This window comes from Equus quagga, chromosome 12, assembly GCF_021613505.1.
Source record: "Equus quagga isolate Etosha38 chromosome 12, UCLA_HA_Equagga_1.0, whole genome shotgun sequence".
Lineage (NCBI taxonomy): Eukaryota > Metazoa > Chordata > Mammalia > Perissodactyla > Equidae > Equus > Equus quagga.
The window spans coordinates 99406174-99426122 of NC_060278.1; the positions used below are offsets into that span (position 1 = coordinate 99406174).

Sequence of the window (19949 nt, forward strand, 5' to 3'; positions counted from 1 at the left end):
ACAACAGAACACTTTGCAGCCATTAAAAGTGCTCAGATGAATGCTGAATTTGAGTCCTCCATGGAAATATAAGTAAATGGCATGACAACATATCCATGATACATACTTCAGTGAAAAAAGGTGGTTACTGTACATCATCATCCCATTTTTGTGAAACACATAGGTGCATGTATTTACTTGTATATGCACTGATATCCACCAAAATGGGTATGGTGATTATCTTCAATTGGTAAATTTACGAATCATTTGTTTTTCCTTTTCTTTTTGGATTTTTATAGTTCACATGCATTACTTGTAAAAAAATTTAAAGTTACCCTTTAAAATATCTCTCTTTACCCCCTATGACCCACCTACCAAGGGGCCTGGTAAATCCGGGGGCAGCTCAGTTAGAGGAAGGCCAGTGTTTCAATTATCACTTCAAAGAAAAAGTCTTATCCTAGTTAATGATTTTCGATTCTGGAGCAATGCTTAAGGCCAGCCAGTCTTTGAGCCCCTTCTGAAGGGCTCTGTCTCTACTCCAAACCATAAAGAACCAGAAAAGGGGCAAGGGGGCTCAGGCAGATAGGAATATTACTCCCAGCAAAGCTCCTCATAGACGTCCATGAGCCTAGGGGAGCCCAGGGGAGCGTGGCTCCTACAGTCTCTGGGCCTGAGCCAAACAGCGCTGTTCTAGTGAGCGATGGGGTAGGCTCAGGCTCAAGACATCAACACTTTCCCTTTGCAGCAATACTGAGTCTTTCCAAGGAGGATTCGAAGGGAGGAACACTGCCTAGGAAGCACCGATAATTCCAAGGACCTGTGTGGTTCCCAAACCCTGACAGTGGGTACACTAAAAAAGAAAAAAAGGAAAAGCCAGACACTCCTGGGTCTTACCCTGGCCCTACTGTGTTAGAATTGTGTGGGTTTGACCAAGGAATTTTTTTTTAACTTCTCAAGTGACTCCAGAGCAGACAACCCACACGCCAGTGTTCACGATCGTTTAACAACTGCTGGCTGGAAGGAATCAAGAAATACCTTCTCCATCGGACTCCAATTAGACAAGCACGAAAGTCAGGCCAAAAAATGAAAAGCCGCCAAAATGACTCAGATTACACTACCTTCTGCTCTTTTCACAAACCCCACCACTGAACAGCTCATCTTTTTACCTTCACCATATCCTCCTAAGTTATAGTCCATTCTCTTCTATGGGGTCCTCAGTGGACCCAGGAAACAGATCATCTCTGTTAAAGTGTTTGGTTACACTGGAAGATGGAAATGCACTGTATCAAAAGCAAAACAGAACGCTCCTGTGCGGCCAGCCATGAAGCCACAGAGCACCATCCTGAGCTGGGTGACCCTGGACACACGGACCTCAGCAAGCACCCTATCAAAGGTCCACTCGGGTTCCTATCTATCATCATACATTTAGCTCAATGTTCTGTGCAAGATCTCCTTCTTCTTTGGGAACTTATTTCTTGGGGAGGAAAAGTCAGTCAAACACTTCCCAGGGATGTTTTCAGATGGCATTTTGTGCTGTGATTAAACAGCACCGTGAAATCTTGATGTTTCTACTCGGGGAGTTTCTTCCGGCCTTTGGTGAGAAGACTGCCTTTCCAGAGATATTCATTATGCCTTGGCCCTTCAATGGCATGGAGTCACTGAGTTTCTAAGACCCATATTCCCATCACAAAGTCACAAAGAGTTAAAATCATTTTCTTATTGTGATAGTTTTAAAACACAGCCCCCAAATTCTTTGACACTCCTCTCATCCAGAAGTGAGGTTCTCAATACTTGAATGTACCAAAAGCCACTGAACTGTACACTTAAAATGGTTAAAACTGTGAATTTATATTACGTGAACCTTGCCTCAATAAAAAAAAGTGAGACTGTATCTCGTCCTTTTGAATGTGGGCTCTGTGCCTGCTTAATCCGTAGAATACGGCAGAAGCGACATTGTGCTGATTTCTGGGCCCAAGCCTTAAGAAACTGGCAGCTGCTTCCATGTTCTGTCCTCTAGGACACTCACTCTCGGAACCCCACCACCACACGGTGAGGATGTGCAGGCAGTCTGTGTGGAGGTTAACTAAGAGAGGAACTGAGGACCTCAGGCCCGGGCCCCTGCTTAGTTCCCAGGCAACGGCCAGCAGCACCTTACAGGCCATGTGAGAGAGCCATCTTGAAAGTGGGGTCTCCAGCCCCCGCAGAGCTGCCTCAGCCAAAGCTGCATGCAGCAGAGACAAGCTCCCCGTGCCAGGCCTGCCTAAACTGCAGATGTGTGAGCAACACAAATGCCTGCAGGTGTTTAAGCCACTAAGCTTTGTGCTGGTTTGTTACGCAGCAAGACAGAACTGGCACTTTGATACCATAAAGAGTGGCTAGTGAAAATGGCTTCAGAAAACTCTCCAGCCTGGTACCATAAACCACCGCAGATTCTGACAAGCACAATCTTTATCACTGAAGAATTCATCCATGCCTGTTCTTCACAACTCGAGTCACAAGCTTTCTAAGATGGTCACTCAAAACTATGCCACAGAGTTGAAAAAGAAAGCATCTGACATCCTTGCTAAGAAATTTTTTGAAAAGGGGGCAAAAGGCAAGAAACCTTTAGAGTACAAAATCTTATAAGCTATCAAATAAAAATTATGGACAGCTCTCAATGCATCTTCATAGAAAAAGAAGCTTGAGCCATGGTCTTCCGCGCCGCCCTCCTGCTCCACCCAAGTGTCAGGAGCCCACTCTGCCCCGCCTCACCTCCAGCCTCTCAGGCGGGGGCTCGCTCTGCAGGATCCTCAGGGCTTTTGCAGCAGCATCGTGTTTCGCAGCCTGTCTCGTCTTTCCTTTCCCATTAAATTGTTGTCCTCCCACAGAAAGTTCAACTTGATAAAGTAAAGGTGGTACTGGAAATGGGTAAAAGTACCTAAAAATGAAAGGGGGTTAGGAAAATCACAGTCTCACATTGATAAGGCACCCATACATTCTCTGACAAATTCCAGTATTTCCTTCATCACGGGTCCTAATCACATTAATGTTTACTTGCCGGCAATGACTCCTCATCAGTATATCCAGAGATTTCATAAGTTTACACTGGATTAGAATTGTCACACAGTATGAGCAAATACTGTTTAGCAATTCAAACTTATTTGCACAAAATACACTGGCTGACAAATTACCTGAGTTCAATTTATAAAGCTAATCCATATTGACAAAATCTGAAATGAATTAGGCTTTCGCTGAGACAAAAAACTTAACTTGCTCTACTTTCTCATATCTGAGATTCACACTTGTGTGTCTCCAGAAAAGGCTGGGAATTTTTAAACAGAAGCCGTTTAGAAAGGATCCTCACTTCTAGAAATCCCAACAGCCTATAGCATAGCAGACGCTATTTCTTCCATTTCAGAGTTTGGGTTTTTTTTCTTTTTTGTTGTTGTTGAGGAAGATTGGCCCTGAGCTAACATCTGTGTCAATCTTCCTCTATTTTATCTGGGTCGCTGCCACAGCACAGCCACTGACGAGTGGTGGAGGTCCATGCCTGGGAAGCGAACCTGGGCCACCGAAATGGAGTATGCCGAACTTAACCACTAGGCCATGGGGCCGGCCCCTGAGAGTTTTTTTGTTTTTTTGGTTTTTTTTTTTTTTTTGAGGAAGATTAGCCCTGAGCTAACATCCACCACCAATCCTCCTCTAATTAGCTGAGGAAGACTGGCCCTGAGCTAACATCTGTGCCCATCCTCCTCTACTTTATATGTGGGACGCCACCACAGCATGGCTTGATAAGTGGTGCGTAGGTCCATGCCCACAATCCGAACCAGCGAACCCTGGGCCACCGAAGCAGAGCACACGAATTTAACTGCTATGCCACCCGGCCAGCCCCTGAGAGTTTGTATTTTTAAAACTAGCTTTGGTCCTCCCCAAGTAGGGCAGAGAAATGAAGACTTCATTTTGATCATCAATCTATCCACTGTCTTATGACTGTGAGCAGGAGGTTTTTTTTTTTTTTTTTTTAGATTTTATTTTTCCTTTTTCTCCCCAAAGCCCCCCAGTACACAGTTGTATATTCTTCGTTGTGGGTCCTAGTTGTGGCATGTGGGACGCTGCCTCAGCGTGGTTTGATGAGCAGTGCCATGTCCGCGCCCAGGATTCGAACCAATGAAACACTGGGCCGCCTGCAGCGGAGCGCGCGAACTTAACCACTTGGCCTCGGGGCCAGCCCCAAGCAGGAGGTTTTTAACACACAGCAGTTTCAGGTTTCAATTAATATTTTACTGCACCTGTGTATCAAGGCTACTTACAAAGCCCTTTAAGTTCAAAAGTCAGAAAGTACCCAATAACAATAATCAGGCAATCTCAAAATGCTGAGAATCCATGGTGCTGCAGGAATCATGCTCAAGTATCACTCAAAGCAGTCACAGGGGCGATCTTTAGCCAGACTGCGTGGGGACAGGAGCCACACTGCTAGTGAGGAATACGCTCAGGCCCTTTCCAACAACAGGAGTTAAAAGGGCGTTAATCACAGTTCCAAAGACAATTCAGACTGAAACCAACATCTGGCACGCCCAAAGACCAAATCACTTCACGCTGCACTATCTACAGATTTTATTATTCCACGTACAAGATCAGATATATTTTCACCTGTATTTAAAAGACACACACACAGGGGCCGGCCCAGTGGCGCAGCAGTTAAGTGCGCACGTTCCGCTTCTCAGAGGCCCAGGGTTCACTGGTTTGGATCCCAGGTGCGGACATGGCACCTCATGGCAAGCCATGCTGTGGTAGGCATCCCACATATAAAGTAGAGGAAGATGGGCACGGATGCTAGCTCAGGGCCAGGCTTCCTCAGCAAAAAGAGGAGGACTGGCAGTAGTTAGCTCAGGGTTAATCTTCCTCAAAAAACAAAAAATAAAACACACACATACATACCTTGGGGGATAAGCACCTCCTCTCATGTTGTAGTTATAGGTGGACTGCATCCGAGAGTAAGGGTCAACAGGCTTATACATTGGTTTTTTTCCAAGTTTCATGCACAGTGCATTTAGCTCTACAGTAGGGGTTATGCTTTCTGCAACACAAAATCAACACAAAGAATTGTTTTTTTCTGACATGAGAATCACGGTCACTAAAATCAAAAAGAATAGCATGCTTTCTACTCATTGATTCATGACGCGTTTCACGAAAGGGTCTAAGTACCTCAGTGCTAGGCATCAGGTTAGGAAATCCAAGAATCTGCTATGATTTCGAGATATTAATATGCAGACAACAGCACAAAATATATTGTAAGGGCTATTAGAGGCGACAAGAACTTCACACAAGAAGTTATCAGTGAAAGCTATACATCCCAGTTGTCAGAAACAAGTTCCAACACATATCAAGTTCCATGATTAAAAACACCATGTGACTGTCTAAATTGTTTTACTGTTTGGGAATACTTAACCAATACAACTTTGGTTGTACTGACTTGCTGGGTTATTGGCTTATACTTAGAAGTATGTTTGTAAACACTACTTCATAGAACAATGCATTTATTAAGTACTAACTGGATGCAAAGCACTGTGCTAAGCTTGAGGGCCACCATTCTTGCCCCAGAGGAGTTCAAAGAACACAAAGGCCCTCAAGAACTCCACCAGGCTGTGGGCTCCAGGGACAGGGGCAGAGCCACTGAGGAGGCGGCAAGTAGGTGCTGTGTGGAGAAGTCAGACGAAACCTACAAAATATTCAGATATTTCCATTCTCGATGTTTACAGTGGGATTTGACCTGTGGTAATATTTGTTAGGAGAATGAGTTCTGTTTCCATATACAACAGGAGCAAGTATATCTCAGTTTATCTCAGAATTATCAACTTTAGAAAATACATACATTTTCCAATTTTTTCCCCTCAGTTCATCCAATTCATAAACCTTTAAAAATCATTTAAAAAGCAAACCAGCCCTGAAAGATTAGTGTCAGAGTACAATCACATTTAAAAACAACGCTTTCATAGCAAACACAGAACAACACTAGCAATGGCAAAGTTCAATTTAAGTGCACACAAAAACCCACTTTAAAACGCCTTTGTAGGATGTATGTAGGGGAAAATAAAAATGCCTTGATTCTGTACTATAACTGGTTTGACTAAATTTAGTGCATGAATCAAACTTATAAGAGCATCTTTGGGTTTGCAAAATCAGAGGGTCACATAAGTAACCAACCTCTCTTCCTAACATCAGAATTACATTTTTTACATAATTCATATAGTTGCATTTTAAGTATAACCTGAATTTCTTTTTGGTGAGGAAGATTCAAACTGAGCTAACATCCTTTGCCAGTCTGCCTTTTTTTTTTTTTTTGCTTAAGGAAGATTAGCCCTGAATTAACATCTGTGCCAATCTTCCTCTATTTTTTATGCCAGATGCCTCTATAGCGTAGCTGATGAGTGCAGTAGGTCCGTGCCTGGGGATCCAAACCTGCGAACCTGGGCCACCAAAGCAGAGTGCGCTGAACTTTAACAACTCGGCCATGGGGCGGCCCCTAACCTGCATCATTTTATTTTATTTTTATTTTATTTATTTTTTGGAGGTAGATTAGCCCTGAGCTAACTGCTGCCAATCCTCCTCCTTTGCTGAGGAAGACTGGCCCTGAGCTAACATCCGTGCCCATCTTCCTCTACTTTCTATGTGGGACGCCTCCCACAGTGTGGCTTGCCAAGCGGTGCCATGTCCGCACCCAGGATCCGAAACGGCAAACCCCGAGCCACCGAGAAGCAGAACATGTGAACTTAACTGCTGCGCCACCGGGCCAGCCCATGAATTATTTTAAAAGCAGCTGATTCATAAAATTTATCTGCAGTAGAGAATGAATTTGAAGAAAGAATACCACAAAGAAATCAAAAGCACAAGAAAGGTGTAACCAAGATCTTCCCGGATTCATTCCTGCACACAGAAGGCCTGGGGTGACTTCAGGTACTTGAGGGGTAACTGCTACAACAGCCAGTCCTCCTCTCAGCTGCCAGGTCAGTGGTTCCCAAGCTTTCAGCAGACACTCGGCTTTATTAGTGTTGTCCCAGCATGGGTCCCTTGTTTGAAGAGATATTATCTACTGATTTGTATTTAAGTTATCTTCTCATTCTTTTTAACGATCAGGGGACACTCTGACAATCAGCTTTCTGATCAACACATTATAATCAGTATCACCATACCGAGTTGAAGTGATTCTAGCTAAAGCCTACATTCTTGGCAATCTGTATATAATCTTATCAAGGAAAAAAAAACGTATTAGCATTAAGCTTTCCTGAAATCTTAGAAATCGTTTGGTGACACGCCCCATCTCCCATGACCACTTCTCCAGATCAGTCAGGAGTCCAGGACCGTAGATTGGGTACCACTGCTTTAGAATAAGGTTAAGGACTATGAAAAGGTAAGCTTTTGCCACTGGTAGTGCAGAATCTGTGCTTTGAAAACCAACAAGTTAGTTAAGAAATAATTCATATACATATACTCAAAGGGTACCTCTAGACACACTTTTGAAAGGAACCTGTCTTGGCCCACGCATAATACCTGGATTCCTTCCTTCGCTACGAAAAGGGTGGACTATAGGTTTAGGAAATTTTGTTCCTTCCAAAGCTTTGGCAGCAGCTGTGTGCTGGGCTTTTTTAATACTAGTTCCTTCAGCTTTCCAGTGCTGATCTCCAAGTGTTAGCTGTACTGTAAACACCTACAAATGAAAATTGTGAGCTCTCAATTCATGAAACCTGATGTTGACTGTAATATGTCACTCGGACCTTGAACATTTTTTATGATCATGATTTAAAAGGCCAGGTTATTAAAAAGATCCCCCTTTCTGTTGTTTTTATAAACACAAAAAGAGATATATATCATTGATTAGCATTGTATACACTGCATGAAAAAACTATGCTTTGAAAGATGGGGGTAAGTACAGAGATTAAAAAATGTTTTCTTACACGTTAAAATATTAGATGCTGATTATTTAGAAGCCATCCAAAAAGAAATTGTCTTCAATTACTTCTCATGGAAGAAATTTAGCAAACTCAATTTAGACACACAGTAGTATCTCATACAAATTAAAGACAACATTTGTTTTGATGTTGTAAAGTGTTTTTGGACTCTTGTCTGAAAACACAACCCCATTAGGACAAAAACTTGAACAAGTCTGGGAATGTCAGGTTCTAAAATGTTGCCTTTTATTTTCCTAAGACTGCACTATTCAGACGCTGCCTCTACTTTCAGAAGAAAATCAGACCCAAGCAAAGATCTAAAAACGTTTCTGAACTCAATTCTAAAGAGGCATCCAAAACAGCTAATTTTGTCCTCAACAAATGCTAACGATGGCAAGACTATTTTCTCCTTTTTAAGTATAAAGGTAACCCAAGCACACGCTCCATTCTTAAAATTAGGTTATGTTAATCCTAGTAGTATTGAATTACTACTTTGTCAAAAAACTATGACCCATCATAGCACAGTTCTTTAACTCTGGTATGCATCTGAAGAATAACCTGGGAAGCCTGGGAAAATATACATGCCCAGGGATTTCGATGGAAAAGCAGGAGGGGAGATCCTAGCCATGGGTATTTTTAATAAGCTCCCAAAGTGATTCTGACTCACTACCTTTGTAGCTTTTATTTTTCTGATTTTCTGTATCACTGAATATCACTTCGTTTATTTATAAATAATTTACATGAGAAATGTTGGTTTGAGTATGTCAAGGTCATTTAACCTAGGTGCCTGAAGCGATGGGAGTGACTTCCCTTCACAGCTGATTTTTCTTGTAGGTCTTAACTTCAGGATTCCCTCAGTGCACAGCTTCCACTAAAGGGGAAAAATGAAAGAACGCTTCATCCCCTTGAAACATTAGGATTCTCCTGTATTTATGCTGCCGTTTACAAGGTTACTCATGTAAGCACCAATAGTCAACTCAAAACCCTGGCTGGCCTGAGAAGTCAAAAAGCAGAAGCCCGCAACACTGTGCGATCCCAGGGGCATTTCTGTGATCCTTTCATGGAAAGATACTGAAGGGGAAAATGCTAAAAAACAAAAAAAGAGTTAATTTCATGAACAGTCTTGCCTTTCTCCAGGACCTTCTCCATCCGACATGTTACCACTCTGCTGTCTTCTGCGTGGAGGGTTGGTAGCAAGGTTAGAATTTTGGTTTTGATAGAATTAAAAGTACACCAGACCTCTGACTTTTTAAATAGTCTATCAGTCATCTAGGAGGGAATAACTTTTCCTTTTTGAACAACTTGTAGGTAAAAAAAAAAAAAAAATGCAAAATGCGGTTATAGATTGAACATATAGCCAAATTACCTAAAGCACTAAAGTTCAAGTGAGAAAGTACATGTTTTAAAAAATACCAAACACAGTTATAATAAAGGGAATCCCAAAGTTAAGGTCTGCAAAAAAAATCCTGTAGAAGAAACAGAACAGTTATAGAAAATGACTAATTGCCTTCCGAAAGTAAAGAAACATTTCAAATATAATTATGCTTTAGAATAATGTTAAAATTAGCTTCATATGAGTGGGAAACTTCTGGTTTTCTTAAACACATAATTGCTTAATAATAATAGCTACCATTTCTCAAGCATTTACTAAGTGCCAGGCATTGTGCTCCACACTTTAACACATAGTCTCTAATTCTCACAATAGACCTATTTGGTAGGTATTATTATACCCATTTTACAGATGAGGAAACTGAGGTTCAAAAAAAAATAGTAACTTGGCCAAGGTCGCACAGCTGGTAAGAAGCTAGGATTCAAACCCTGATCTGTCTGACTCCAAAGGCAACTCACCTAACCATGCTACCCTATGGCGCTTACTTACGACCCCAGCTGATGTTACTGTTAATCAAATGAAAAGAGAAACTTGGTATCATTCAAGGCTTGACTGAGGTTGGCATGTCAAGAAAAATGAGGCATAAAGAGACAACTCATCCTTAATTATATTATCTTACTGCAAGGCTAAGATCAGAAATAGGAGGCCCAATTCCTTATCTCTCATACTGTGTCCTCTCATATTACAGCTACAAAAGATAAAGCCAGATATGCAAACATTTAAGTTCCAAGATATACATTAGCACAGATATCAAACAAGCATAAAAGACTGAATTCCTGAATAACAAATAGCACAAATTCAAATTACAGTCAGTCTTTCATTCTTTAAGATAAGGGGAATGACAAGAATAACTGAAATCAGAGATAATCCAAAATACTCACTTTGAGACTAATTTCTACCCCTCATCTTCAAACCTTTTACCTGGATTGCCAACAAGTAGCAAAACTGATTCTCCGTTCACCTCCTCTCCCTGCCCAGTCTAAGGGACACGTGCAAACAAGCAGGAAAGGAGCCAGAGGCAGGCTGCAGCCAGGAGGCCCAGAGCCTGGAAAATTCACAGGAAATCATTCACAAGTGCTTGAGAACTGCCTGTATCCAGAGTCCTAAACAAACACACACTAAATGGAGTTTTAAAAGCCAAGTATCCCAAAAAGAAGCATATCTTTTTTTTTACCCATTCTGCAAGGAGGAAAAAAGCAACTCGCCAAAAATCTATACTTTTGCAACTCTTTATGACAACCTCAGCAGTTTGAAAATACGTATTTTGAATTATAGCACCACTTGCAACAGTATAAAAAGAAAACATTCCTGGTGGGTTATAAACGCACAAGCAGTAAGGACAATATTTACCTTACAGTGAGCTGGACCTTGCTCACGCAAAAGCTTATACTCAGGCTGAATCTTGTTGAAACGGGCTAACTCATTCACAAGACACATTGGGGTTTTCTCTTTGGGGTGTGCCATGTTAGAAGGAACTGAAAAATAACGTAAGAGCATTGAAGTCAACTAGCAGTATATAAGACTGCTGCTCTCCCAGGGATACGAAAAAAGAGGGCAATCACACTGAAGGTCTAAGGATGCAGAGCAGCAGTGACGCAAAACGGCAAACCACACTGGGGGCGCAAGCCTGAACACACAGCTGGGATCGTTTCTGAACCAGGTGAAGCCAGGTAACCTAGGAGAGGGTGTGTCTTCAAAAGAGAGAAAATAGAAGTCAGGGGAACAACTAAACTAAGACAGGCAAGCAAGAGCTGCCATCAGATGAAGCACTGCTACCATAGCCAGCCAAGGGAATCACAAGGAGCTCTACTGAGCAGAGACACGCTGGGCACCGCAACAGCTGTCACTGTACCCTGCCCGTTATTTCACAAAACTCAACATGTCTATACCAGTTCTCAAACAATGACTGTTGTTTTCCACACAGTTAACATCTCATTCCTGGGGTGTCCCTCAGTCTTATCTTCAGAGGCTGCTATCCTCAGACCTTAACTATGATCTATTTCTGACAATTATATAAGTAAAATAAAATGGCCTAGGTGGGCGGGAGTTTTACAAAGTCAGTAGGATGTGGCTACAAGAACACATTAGAAGAAAAAGCAATAAATCCCAGAGGACTGAAATAGTCTGTGCCATTTCCTTTTAAGACAGTCTCAAATGGCAAATGTGGGGAACACTGAATCTCTGGGTACTGTGACAAGCACAAGTCAAGGAAGCTGGCTGGTGAGCCAGTCCAAGGAAGTCTAGAGGTGGAGTGATGGATGCCATGCAGCTGAGAGCAGGACGAGCTTACACTCTAACAACAGATTTACAAAGTAAAGGAAATGAGAGGATGGAGGAGGAAATGCAAGGGAAATTGTCAGGCATAAGGGGTTGAAAAGAATTTGTTATAAAGTGACTCTGGTATGGAGACACACATGCTGACACCTCCCTTAAATTGGTTTTGCCACTTTGGGCGGGGGCTGGGGAGAAGAATATTGTTTTTAATTTTTTTTTCAGGTGTTTCAAGTCTTTTCTAATCAATGAGCACATCTAATTCACTTTTATTTTCCTAATAATCATATTTGAATGCTTCTAAACTTATGTCCGTTCTAAAAAATCTTTGCTTCTTTGTTCAATTTCAAATTGGTCCACACTATGATTTCTGAAATCTCTGGAATCTCAACTTAAACTTACTTGTTCAAAATAAAAATTAACAAATGCCAATGCACTCTTCTGCTTTCCAGTAAATCTGGCTGCGCCCTGCTTGGGATAAAATCTTATTGACGTATAGAAAGGGGGCTTACACATACAAGAGTTCTTTGTCAGTACTGGGAAATAATTTTACAAGTAGAATTTTTCCATATAACAATGAATATGCAAAGTGGTATTGTTGAATTTTTTTCTGCCAGCCACCACTCTATAGTAGACTAGGCTTTATAGTTTAGTTTTCAATTCTCTTTCTTTCTTTTTTTGTGAGGAAGAGTGGCCCTGAGCTAACATCTGTTGCCAATCTTCTTTTTTTGCTTGAGGAAGATTGTCTCTGAGCTAACATCTGTGCCAATCTTCCTCTATGTTATGTGGGATGCTGCCACAGTGTGGCCTGACAAGTGGTGTGAGGTCCATGCCCGGGATCTGAACCCGTGAACCCCAGGCTGCCAAAGCAGAGTGCACAAACTAAACCACTATGCCACCTGGCCAGCCCCCTCAATTCTCTTTCTTACACTTTGAAACGGTCAGTCAACTCAGGCCGCCATCAACCCAAAGCACAACCAAGTGTTGCGTATCTGGGATAAAGAAGTGTGAGCAGTAATACTTTCTTCTGTTTCTTGAAGGTAAATGTGAGAGCTCCCTACATCTGCAGTCTCTTATCAGATCCGAAAACAGGCTAGGAAAACATTTTAAACAGAAGACACTTGGATTTGTACGCTTACCTGCAGCTGCACTGGTGGATGTAATAGATGCAGAGGGTAAAGCAGAGTTTTGAATAGGTCTACCTGCATTTTCAGAGGGCAGAGAGCTAGTAGTAGAAGGAATACTCATCAAAGGCTGTGAGAGAAGAGACTGGTTCTTGTTCAGTATTTGGCTCCCTGAGAGAGCGGCAGATGGGTTCTGAACTTGAACTTGAACTTGAGACATGGTCACTTTCAACAAAAGTGAACAACTGCAGGTAAACAGCTTTCAGTGCAGGTTAATTCAGTGCTATGAAGTCTAAAGTTCTACCTAAAAGTTGTAAGGGAAAGAAAATAAAAAGGTAAATTATAGAGGAGATATGTAATTGCCAATATTCAGTCAAAATTGGTGTCACCTACTCAAGTACGAAAATGGCCCCATTTAGCATGTAGCTATGTTGATGTATTAGAAATGTGTTTCTCCTTGGCATACAGTAAGGTTCCTGGCCTTGTGACTTTTTCAGTGTTTTTAAATGACTTAGAAAACCCACATGCTCATTTTACAAATGAGAATCAGTAGGGTATGATATTTATTGCTGAATATTGAGAATTATAAACTACAGCTTATATTCAAAAATGCAAATTTAAAAATATGGAGAGGTTTTCCATACTATACGGGATATGATAAAGGTTTCTGGTTTCAAAATTATAAGAAGCTGAAAGCAACCCAGGTTCATAAAACCATTAACAGGTGACTGTAAATACTGCTTCCACATTAAGGGCCATGTACCAGATTGGCACCTTAGAGTTTCCTTGAAGGTGACTGAAGAAAGGGGAATTTCTTCTGCTGTTTCTTTTTCCTTATGATGATAAAAGATCTATTTGTTTTCCTAAGAGGTTTGTTTGAGATGGTCTCATTTACAGACCCCAAACAAGAAAACGGTTGCACCCATATCAGTGCGCACAATCCTGAGAATTATTTGAACAGCAAAGAACATTCTATAGTGTTTGTACTGTTAAAAGCAAAAGTAGAGATGAAGAAGAGAGGAACAGATTTCAGATCGGCAATCTTACTGGTGTGGGTGGGCGGAGCCTGAGTAGAGGAGATTGTTTACTTCATCTTCTGAGTTCCAAAGGTTTTATTTCTAAATACATTTAAATTTTTCATGAGTCAAAATAAGAGCAGTTGTGCTCATTTTCACGGCCATCCTTCAAAAGCTGAAAATGTTTAAGCAAGTCCAAAGTACTTCAAAATAACCAGTGGCAACAAAGAGCAGAAAAAGCCAGCCAAAGCAGGAACCAGCAAACTAACAAATTGGAAGTTCTCTTACAGACTAATTGTTCGCTACTTTAATTTTTTTAAAAGGCTCAGAATGATTTTTAATTAAAGCTGGACCTCTGGAAAGAGATAAATGACCGGAGCAATTAAGTTACTTGAGGAGTCCTGGCACATTCTCTCTTGCCAAGAGCAAAAAGCACTGTAAAACTCAAAACAACAACAACATCCTCAGCTGAAGTATAACTTGGATAGCAGAGGCATAAACATTACCTTATTCAACAAAATTTCCCAATATTGCAGTTGTTTCTTGTTCGCTTTTGAAATCAAAACAAAATAAGAGAGGAGATCCACTGAAGATCTGGATAATGGTCTTAGCAGACAAGCTGCCAGTGTCAAGAAACAAGTCCAGAACCGTTTAGAAGTCAGCTATGACCTTGTTTCTCTGTTTTTATTTCCTTCAGCTGCCAAAATAAAAATATTTCTCTCTCAATCTTCCCTATCCTCCTCTATTCACTTCTTCTTCCTCCCTCTCTTTATAAACTCTGTCTGGAAGGCACTTTTCTATCAAAAAAAAAAAATCGTAAGAAGCGTACTCACAACTTCACAACACCAACCACAGGTCACAGTCAAAAAATAAGCCAAAAGCAAAGTGTTTGCTCCGTAGTCTACCCGTATCCCGGAAGAAACAACCCAACTCTGCTCTGGGTGGCTCTGAGAATCTGAGACTGAATGAACTAAATTTAGAAAAGGTGGGGCCCAAAGGGATCCTTTTTGTCTAATGCTGTCTATAACAGGCCTACTGCCAGCAGTTGCAGTCACAGACATAAATACATAGGTTTTCTAGAAGTTGAGAAAGAGAACAAACAGGCTTTTACTTACGATTGTCTCAAAAATGTTGGCCTGAAGTTCACCTGGAGGAGTTATGTCTTTATAAAAATTGGTTGAAACAAGCAGTTCAAAACTGCAAATAAAAATTTTTTAAACTCTCCTAATAAGATTGTCTACTTTGCAAATCATTAATTTCCAACATGAACAATACTAAAATTCAACAAATAGTACTCATTTGCTAAAAAGTTTTAGTTATTTGCTAATTCAACACTTCTATGTGTCTTTAAGCCTGAAAAGAGAATCTAAAGCAGTGATTCTAAAGAGGGGGTAATTTTGTTCCCAAGGACATCTGACAATGTCTGCAGACATCATCTGGTTGTCACAACTGGAGGATGGGAGGACCTACTGGTATCTAGTGGGCAGAGGGGCCAAGGATGCTGTTTCAAGTACACATACACTAACCCACAAAATAAAATCTTATAATGTAATAAGTAACTTACATTCTTAAACAGGAAAAGAAAATCCCCTTTTCATCTCAAAAGGCTCTAAAAAGTTGATGCTAATATTTTGCCCAAACAGACGCTCCTCTCTCAATGAGAAGTCATGCAGCTATCAAAGTTATGAATGGGGGAAAATAAATTCTTTACCCACATAATTCATAGAACAAAGCTTTTCACTACTGCCATTTATATAGTTCATAGCCACTTTCAGGGAATCATGGAATTTTGGAGATGATTATTTCTGTATGAATTTAGAACCTGTTGCTCAACAGTACTCTGTCCTGAAGATTAAATCCTTACATCAAAACTTGTCTTTTCCTTTAAACCTGTTTTAAAGAATTGTTATCCACCAAATAAATTAGGGATTCAAGAGAGATTAAAATGCTTTGTTAGAATCATCTTACAGAAGAACAATATTACACAGTAAAATTAGGCTGAAAAGTTTGAAACACAAAGACTCTTCAGTGTCCCCAGTGCTGGAAACACCTCTGCTAAGCCTGTGCCATGCTGCCATTTCCCTGCCTCCAGCACAGAGGTGGGCCTTTCATCTCCTGGGCTTCTCCTGTTGGAAGAGCTTTAGACACCAACTCAGGAAAACAGGATCATCCTATTCTCGAATCCTAACTTTATGGAGCGTATATAAGCACTCTAACACTAAGAGGGGTGATAGGATAGAGTCATGGGTACCTCTTTTTAAAAGATTCCTAATTTCAAGTCCCTCCAGGGTCTAACTTTGGCTTGGTGACACAAAAATTTTCTCGTAAAAATACTCTCCTTGGCTGGCAGCTTCCATTTTACAAGTGTCAAGTACTCTTTAACAGGTTGTGGGGAAGGGGAACATGGACACATCAAGTCTACGACAGCATTTTTTAAAATCATACACGATGTGCTAAAAAGCAATCAGGCGCAAAGTGCATATTGCTCACTCAGCGGCAAATCCACCTAGGCCACACTGAGCGCGCAGTCTGAGTGATGTATTTAAGCACAAGAAGGCAGATTCTTCTAGAAACAGGTTACAGAACGATGTGCAATAGTGCTTAGCCTTATTCACTTTCAGCCACAGACTGTTAAATTGTTGTAGTATGAAATAACTACTTCAGCAGTTATGGAAAAACATCACTGTTAATATTCAATTTTTTAACTGGATTAATACATGACTTATAATGAAGTATCTATACTTTTGTGTAATCAACACATCATTTCTTGCAACTAAGATATACAATTATGTACCAGGGGGATCTGGGGAGATAAAGCAGGGAAAAAAAAAAAAGACTGGCAACAGTTGCTAGCTCAGGTGCCAATCTTAAAAAAAAAAAAAATTTCCTTTTGTAATAAGTGATGTTTCCAAACAAGATTTTTAAAAAAAAAAAAAAAAAGAAAGAAAGAAAAGAAACATACAAACAAAAGAAAGCAGTCATCCCAATTCTGGACAAGCTTTAAGATAGCCACAAACATTTCACTAAATATCCCCACTTCAAAGTCCTTCATTAAATCTTGTGTAGTGCGGGCAGAGGTACACAGGAGTACTCTAGCTCCTTGCCCTGAGAAAGCACTGGCAGTATCAATAGCAATTTTAGGATATATTCATTCAATATCCAACAAAAATGTTTTAAGCATCTACAACATGTGAACCCTTATTTGGCAGACTGTACATTCTTAAGTGCTAGAAAGAACCTATTTGTTAAACTTTTCCTCAAAGACACAAGAAGAGATCTTTAATTAACTAAATCTATTTATCTGTTCTGGTTTGGTGTTTTTTTTTAAATTTTTTTTTCTTTTTCTCCCAAAGTCCCCCAGGATATAGTTGTGTATTTTTAGTTGTGGGTCCTTCTAGTTGTGGCATGTGGGACGCCACCTCAGCGTGGCCTGACAAGCAGTTCTACGTCTGCGCCCGGGATTCGAACCTCCGAAACCCTGGGCCACCGAAGCGGAGTGCACGAACTTAAACACTCAGCCACAGGGCTGGCCCCTCTCTTTAGTTTTTGAAAGGCTCCACTCTCAGAGACATTTGTCAACAACTACAAAAAGCTAAGGAATAAACCACTTTCCCTACAATACCCTGGAAATACACACCTAAAATACCCATATCATTCCCTCACATCCAACAGTTATTTCCAAGATCCTTTTTTGACACACTTTTCTAGTTGCAATGTGATTACATGTTTTCTGCAAGTAAACTTACCCCACCCACCCACCATATCTCCCCACCTTCACCCCCAACCAGCACCTGCCATCCTCTGCCCCCAGGAAACAGCGATTCATTGACTCTAAACATCCAAACACCTATAGGCAAGACAGCCACACATAGAGAAACACAGCAATCATTATCATCCTACATAATCATTTCCAAAAAGACAAAGTCAATGTCAAGCAAATAATGTCCAATAGCAGGCCGATATATCAAATCACACAGTAAGAAAAGATACTTTAAAAGAAGTATGACAAACCTACTCAAAAGGAAAAAAAAAAAAAAAGACCACTGTGTACTTGGTACTCAAGAGAAAGACGCAGGAGAAGTAGCCCTGAGGAGGCACAATCACTCGCAAGACAATAAAAGCGGCCAACAATAATGCCTGGAAACAGCCCAGGCTGCTCGAGACCTTTGCATCGGATACAAGTGACTGACTGCGGCCCCGTCTCGCACCTGGCCCAATGCCAAAGAGGCAACGGAGGATTTTCTTTCCACTCAAATGGAACCATTGGGTGGTCCATTTAAAGAAACATTTCCTAAAAAAGAATTAATTATTAATTGTTCATCCTAGAAAAACCATCACACAATAGTCTGTACTAAAGTGAAAAAAAAATTTAGCCCTGCAGCCTAACAAACTGCAAACCTTATTTTCTTTTCCAGCTTTGAAAGCTTAGCCCTTCCCTAGAAGAAATTCTTAAAAATAAATTCGAATACTTACCATTTTTGTAAATATGAAAGTGTTTTTAAAATCTAAACTTATAAAAACACATAAAAATGTTTTAAACCAATCAAAATGAATATCTGTGCATGATTTGCTGCCTATTTTTAAGAGCAGCACTGACATATTCTTGAGTAAGAAAGGGCTCGGTTCAACATAACAGTTAACTGGCTTTTCCTTTCAGAAAAGGGAATTTGTAGTCTGTAACCATGTGGCATCTACCCAGAAACACAACCGCACTTACCATCATCTTCATGCAAAACAGATCAGTGCCAAGACCCAGTTTCTAAGAAACCAGCCTCGCTGCTAAGTAGCAACCAACGATGTTAAAACTGATCAAACTTCTGAGTGGTGGCTTTCAGTTCTATTCCAACTCAGAGAGCAATTACATGTCCAACTCTTGGCAATCCACTGTCGGGTACCTCAGTTTCTCCAAAGCACTTTGTAACAGGATATTTGACAAAGCTTCAGTTGTAGCAATGTGAGAGCTAAACCACTGAAGGAATCCTGAGGCACGGTAACAGTTATTCAGTTCTTTGACAAACAAAGCATTTTACAAATTCAGCGTGATGAGTCAGCGTGATGAGCGTAAATCCATTCACTAAACTTTGTGCAACTTCTATAATTTCCTTGTGCTTCAATTTCCTCATCCCCAAAGAAAGTTGGGTTAACTTGTCCACTGATTACCACCCCCAGAGACATGGCATGACAATGTGCTTTCAGCTCCTGGAGGGGAAGTGCTAAAAAACACAAAGCGTTGCTAGTTTGCGTAGTGGACTCTGCAGTGCCCTGACAAAAGTCTGTAAAATCCTGAACACTCGCAGAAAACTTTTTTGGTCTAGATCATAAGCGGCCAGTGGTGAACAGAACTTGATTCATAACCTAATCTCACAGGAGACAACAACACTGGATTATTTCCACAAGTTTGAAAACCAGATTTAACATAATCCGAAAAGTCAAAGGCAAACTACAAAAGTTTCTATGATCAAGAGACTTATTGAGGGAGTTACGTTTAATGACAACTTCGGTGGTCAATTTTCCTGTCTACATTTAAAGTATATGGCAGTGCTGGCTAGAGGGTTTTACAGTCTTGCCAACAACTTTCCCTGCATTTACTTTCTAATTAAATCTCAAGTGTAAAAGGAAATTCAAACTGCATAAAATTTCTTCTGTTTCTCTAATAGTACACCCAGAAGTAAAAGTCATTTTCCACACAAGTCACTGAAGAGTGCAAAAATATTACAGATTATGAACAGGCCTGAAATTACAGAGCCAAATTACGTGTACCTTAAAAAGAGGTGCTCCACGAACAATGTTGTTTTGGTTCAGTTCTGAGAGGTTATGTGGTTAGGAAACTCCTGGAAAATAAGAAACAGTAATAATTCACTAAAGCAAATTTTTTTCTGAAAATGAAGATATATAATGCTGAAGTTTTAGGGAAACCTAAAATTTACAAGTAGGCAAGTTTCTAAAAGGATGATGTCATGGCTTGAAGCAACACACTAGAGTCTACAAAAGACAAGACTGCCTGGGAACTGGGCAGAGAGTGCTTCGCAGAGACACAAAGATAAGAACCAGCAGAAATTCCCTTTTTCAGTCTCAATTACTTCCTGATAAGGGAGCTGTGAACACCTCAGAATTAATTTTTAAAAAAGAAACTGGACAATCAAACAAGCCTAACTTTTAAACTTATGGGGTTCCCTTGCCCTTTAACTACTGGCTAAGTATTTTATTCATAGATGTCCTGACCATATGTTTGGTGATGCAAATG

General features: G+C 40.6%; 1 protein-coding gene across 11 annotated transcripts in view; it reads right to left on the reverse strand.

Annotated features, from left to right (window-relative positions):
• STAU1 (staufen double-stranded RNA binding protein 1) overlaps positions 1 to 19544 on the reverse strand; it is a 45259-nt gene extending 25715 nt beyond the window's left edge. The window contains exons 1-6 of one of the 11 annotated variants that reach the window (XM_046678805.1): positions 19466 to 19540; positions 12705 to 12993; positions 10645 to 10769; positions 7459 to 7663; positions 4897 to 5035; positions 2731 to 2896 (exon numbers count right to left, since the gene is read on the reverse strand). In XM_046678805.1, coding sequence (XP_046534761.1) covers positions 2731 to 2896; positions 4897 to 5035; positions 7459 to 7663; positions 10645 to 10769; positions 12705 to 12909 — 840 coding nt within the window. In that variant the 5' untranslated portion in view covers positions 12910 to 12993; positions 19466 to 19540. Of the gene's footprint in view, positions 1 to 2730; positions 2897 to 4896; positions 5036 to 7458; positions 7664 to 10644; positions 10770 to 12704; positions 12994 to 18422; positions 18897 to 19465 lie in introns of those variants that run through there. The other 10 variants (XM_046678809.1, XM_046678804.1, XM_046678807.1 and 7 more) reach the window with 10 other exon arrangements.
• Between the last annotated feature and the right edge of the window lie 405 nt (positions 19545 to 19949).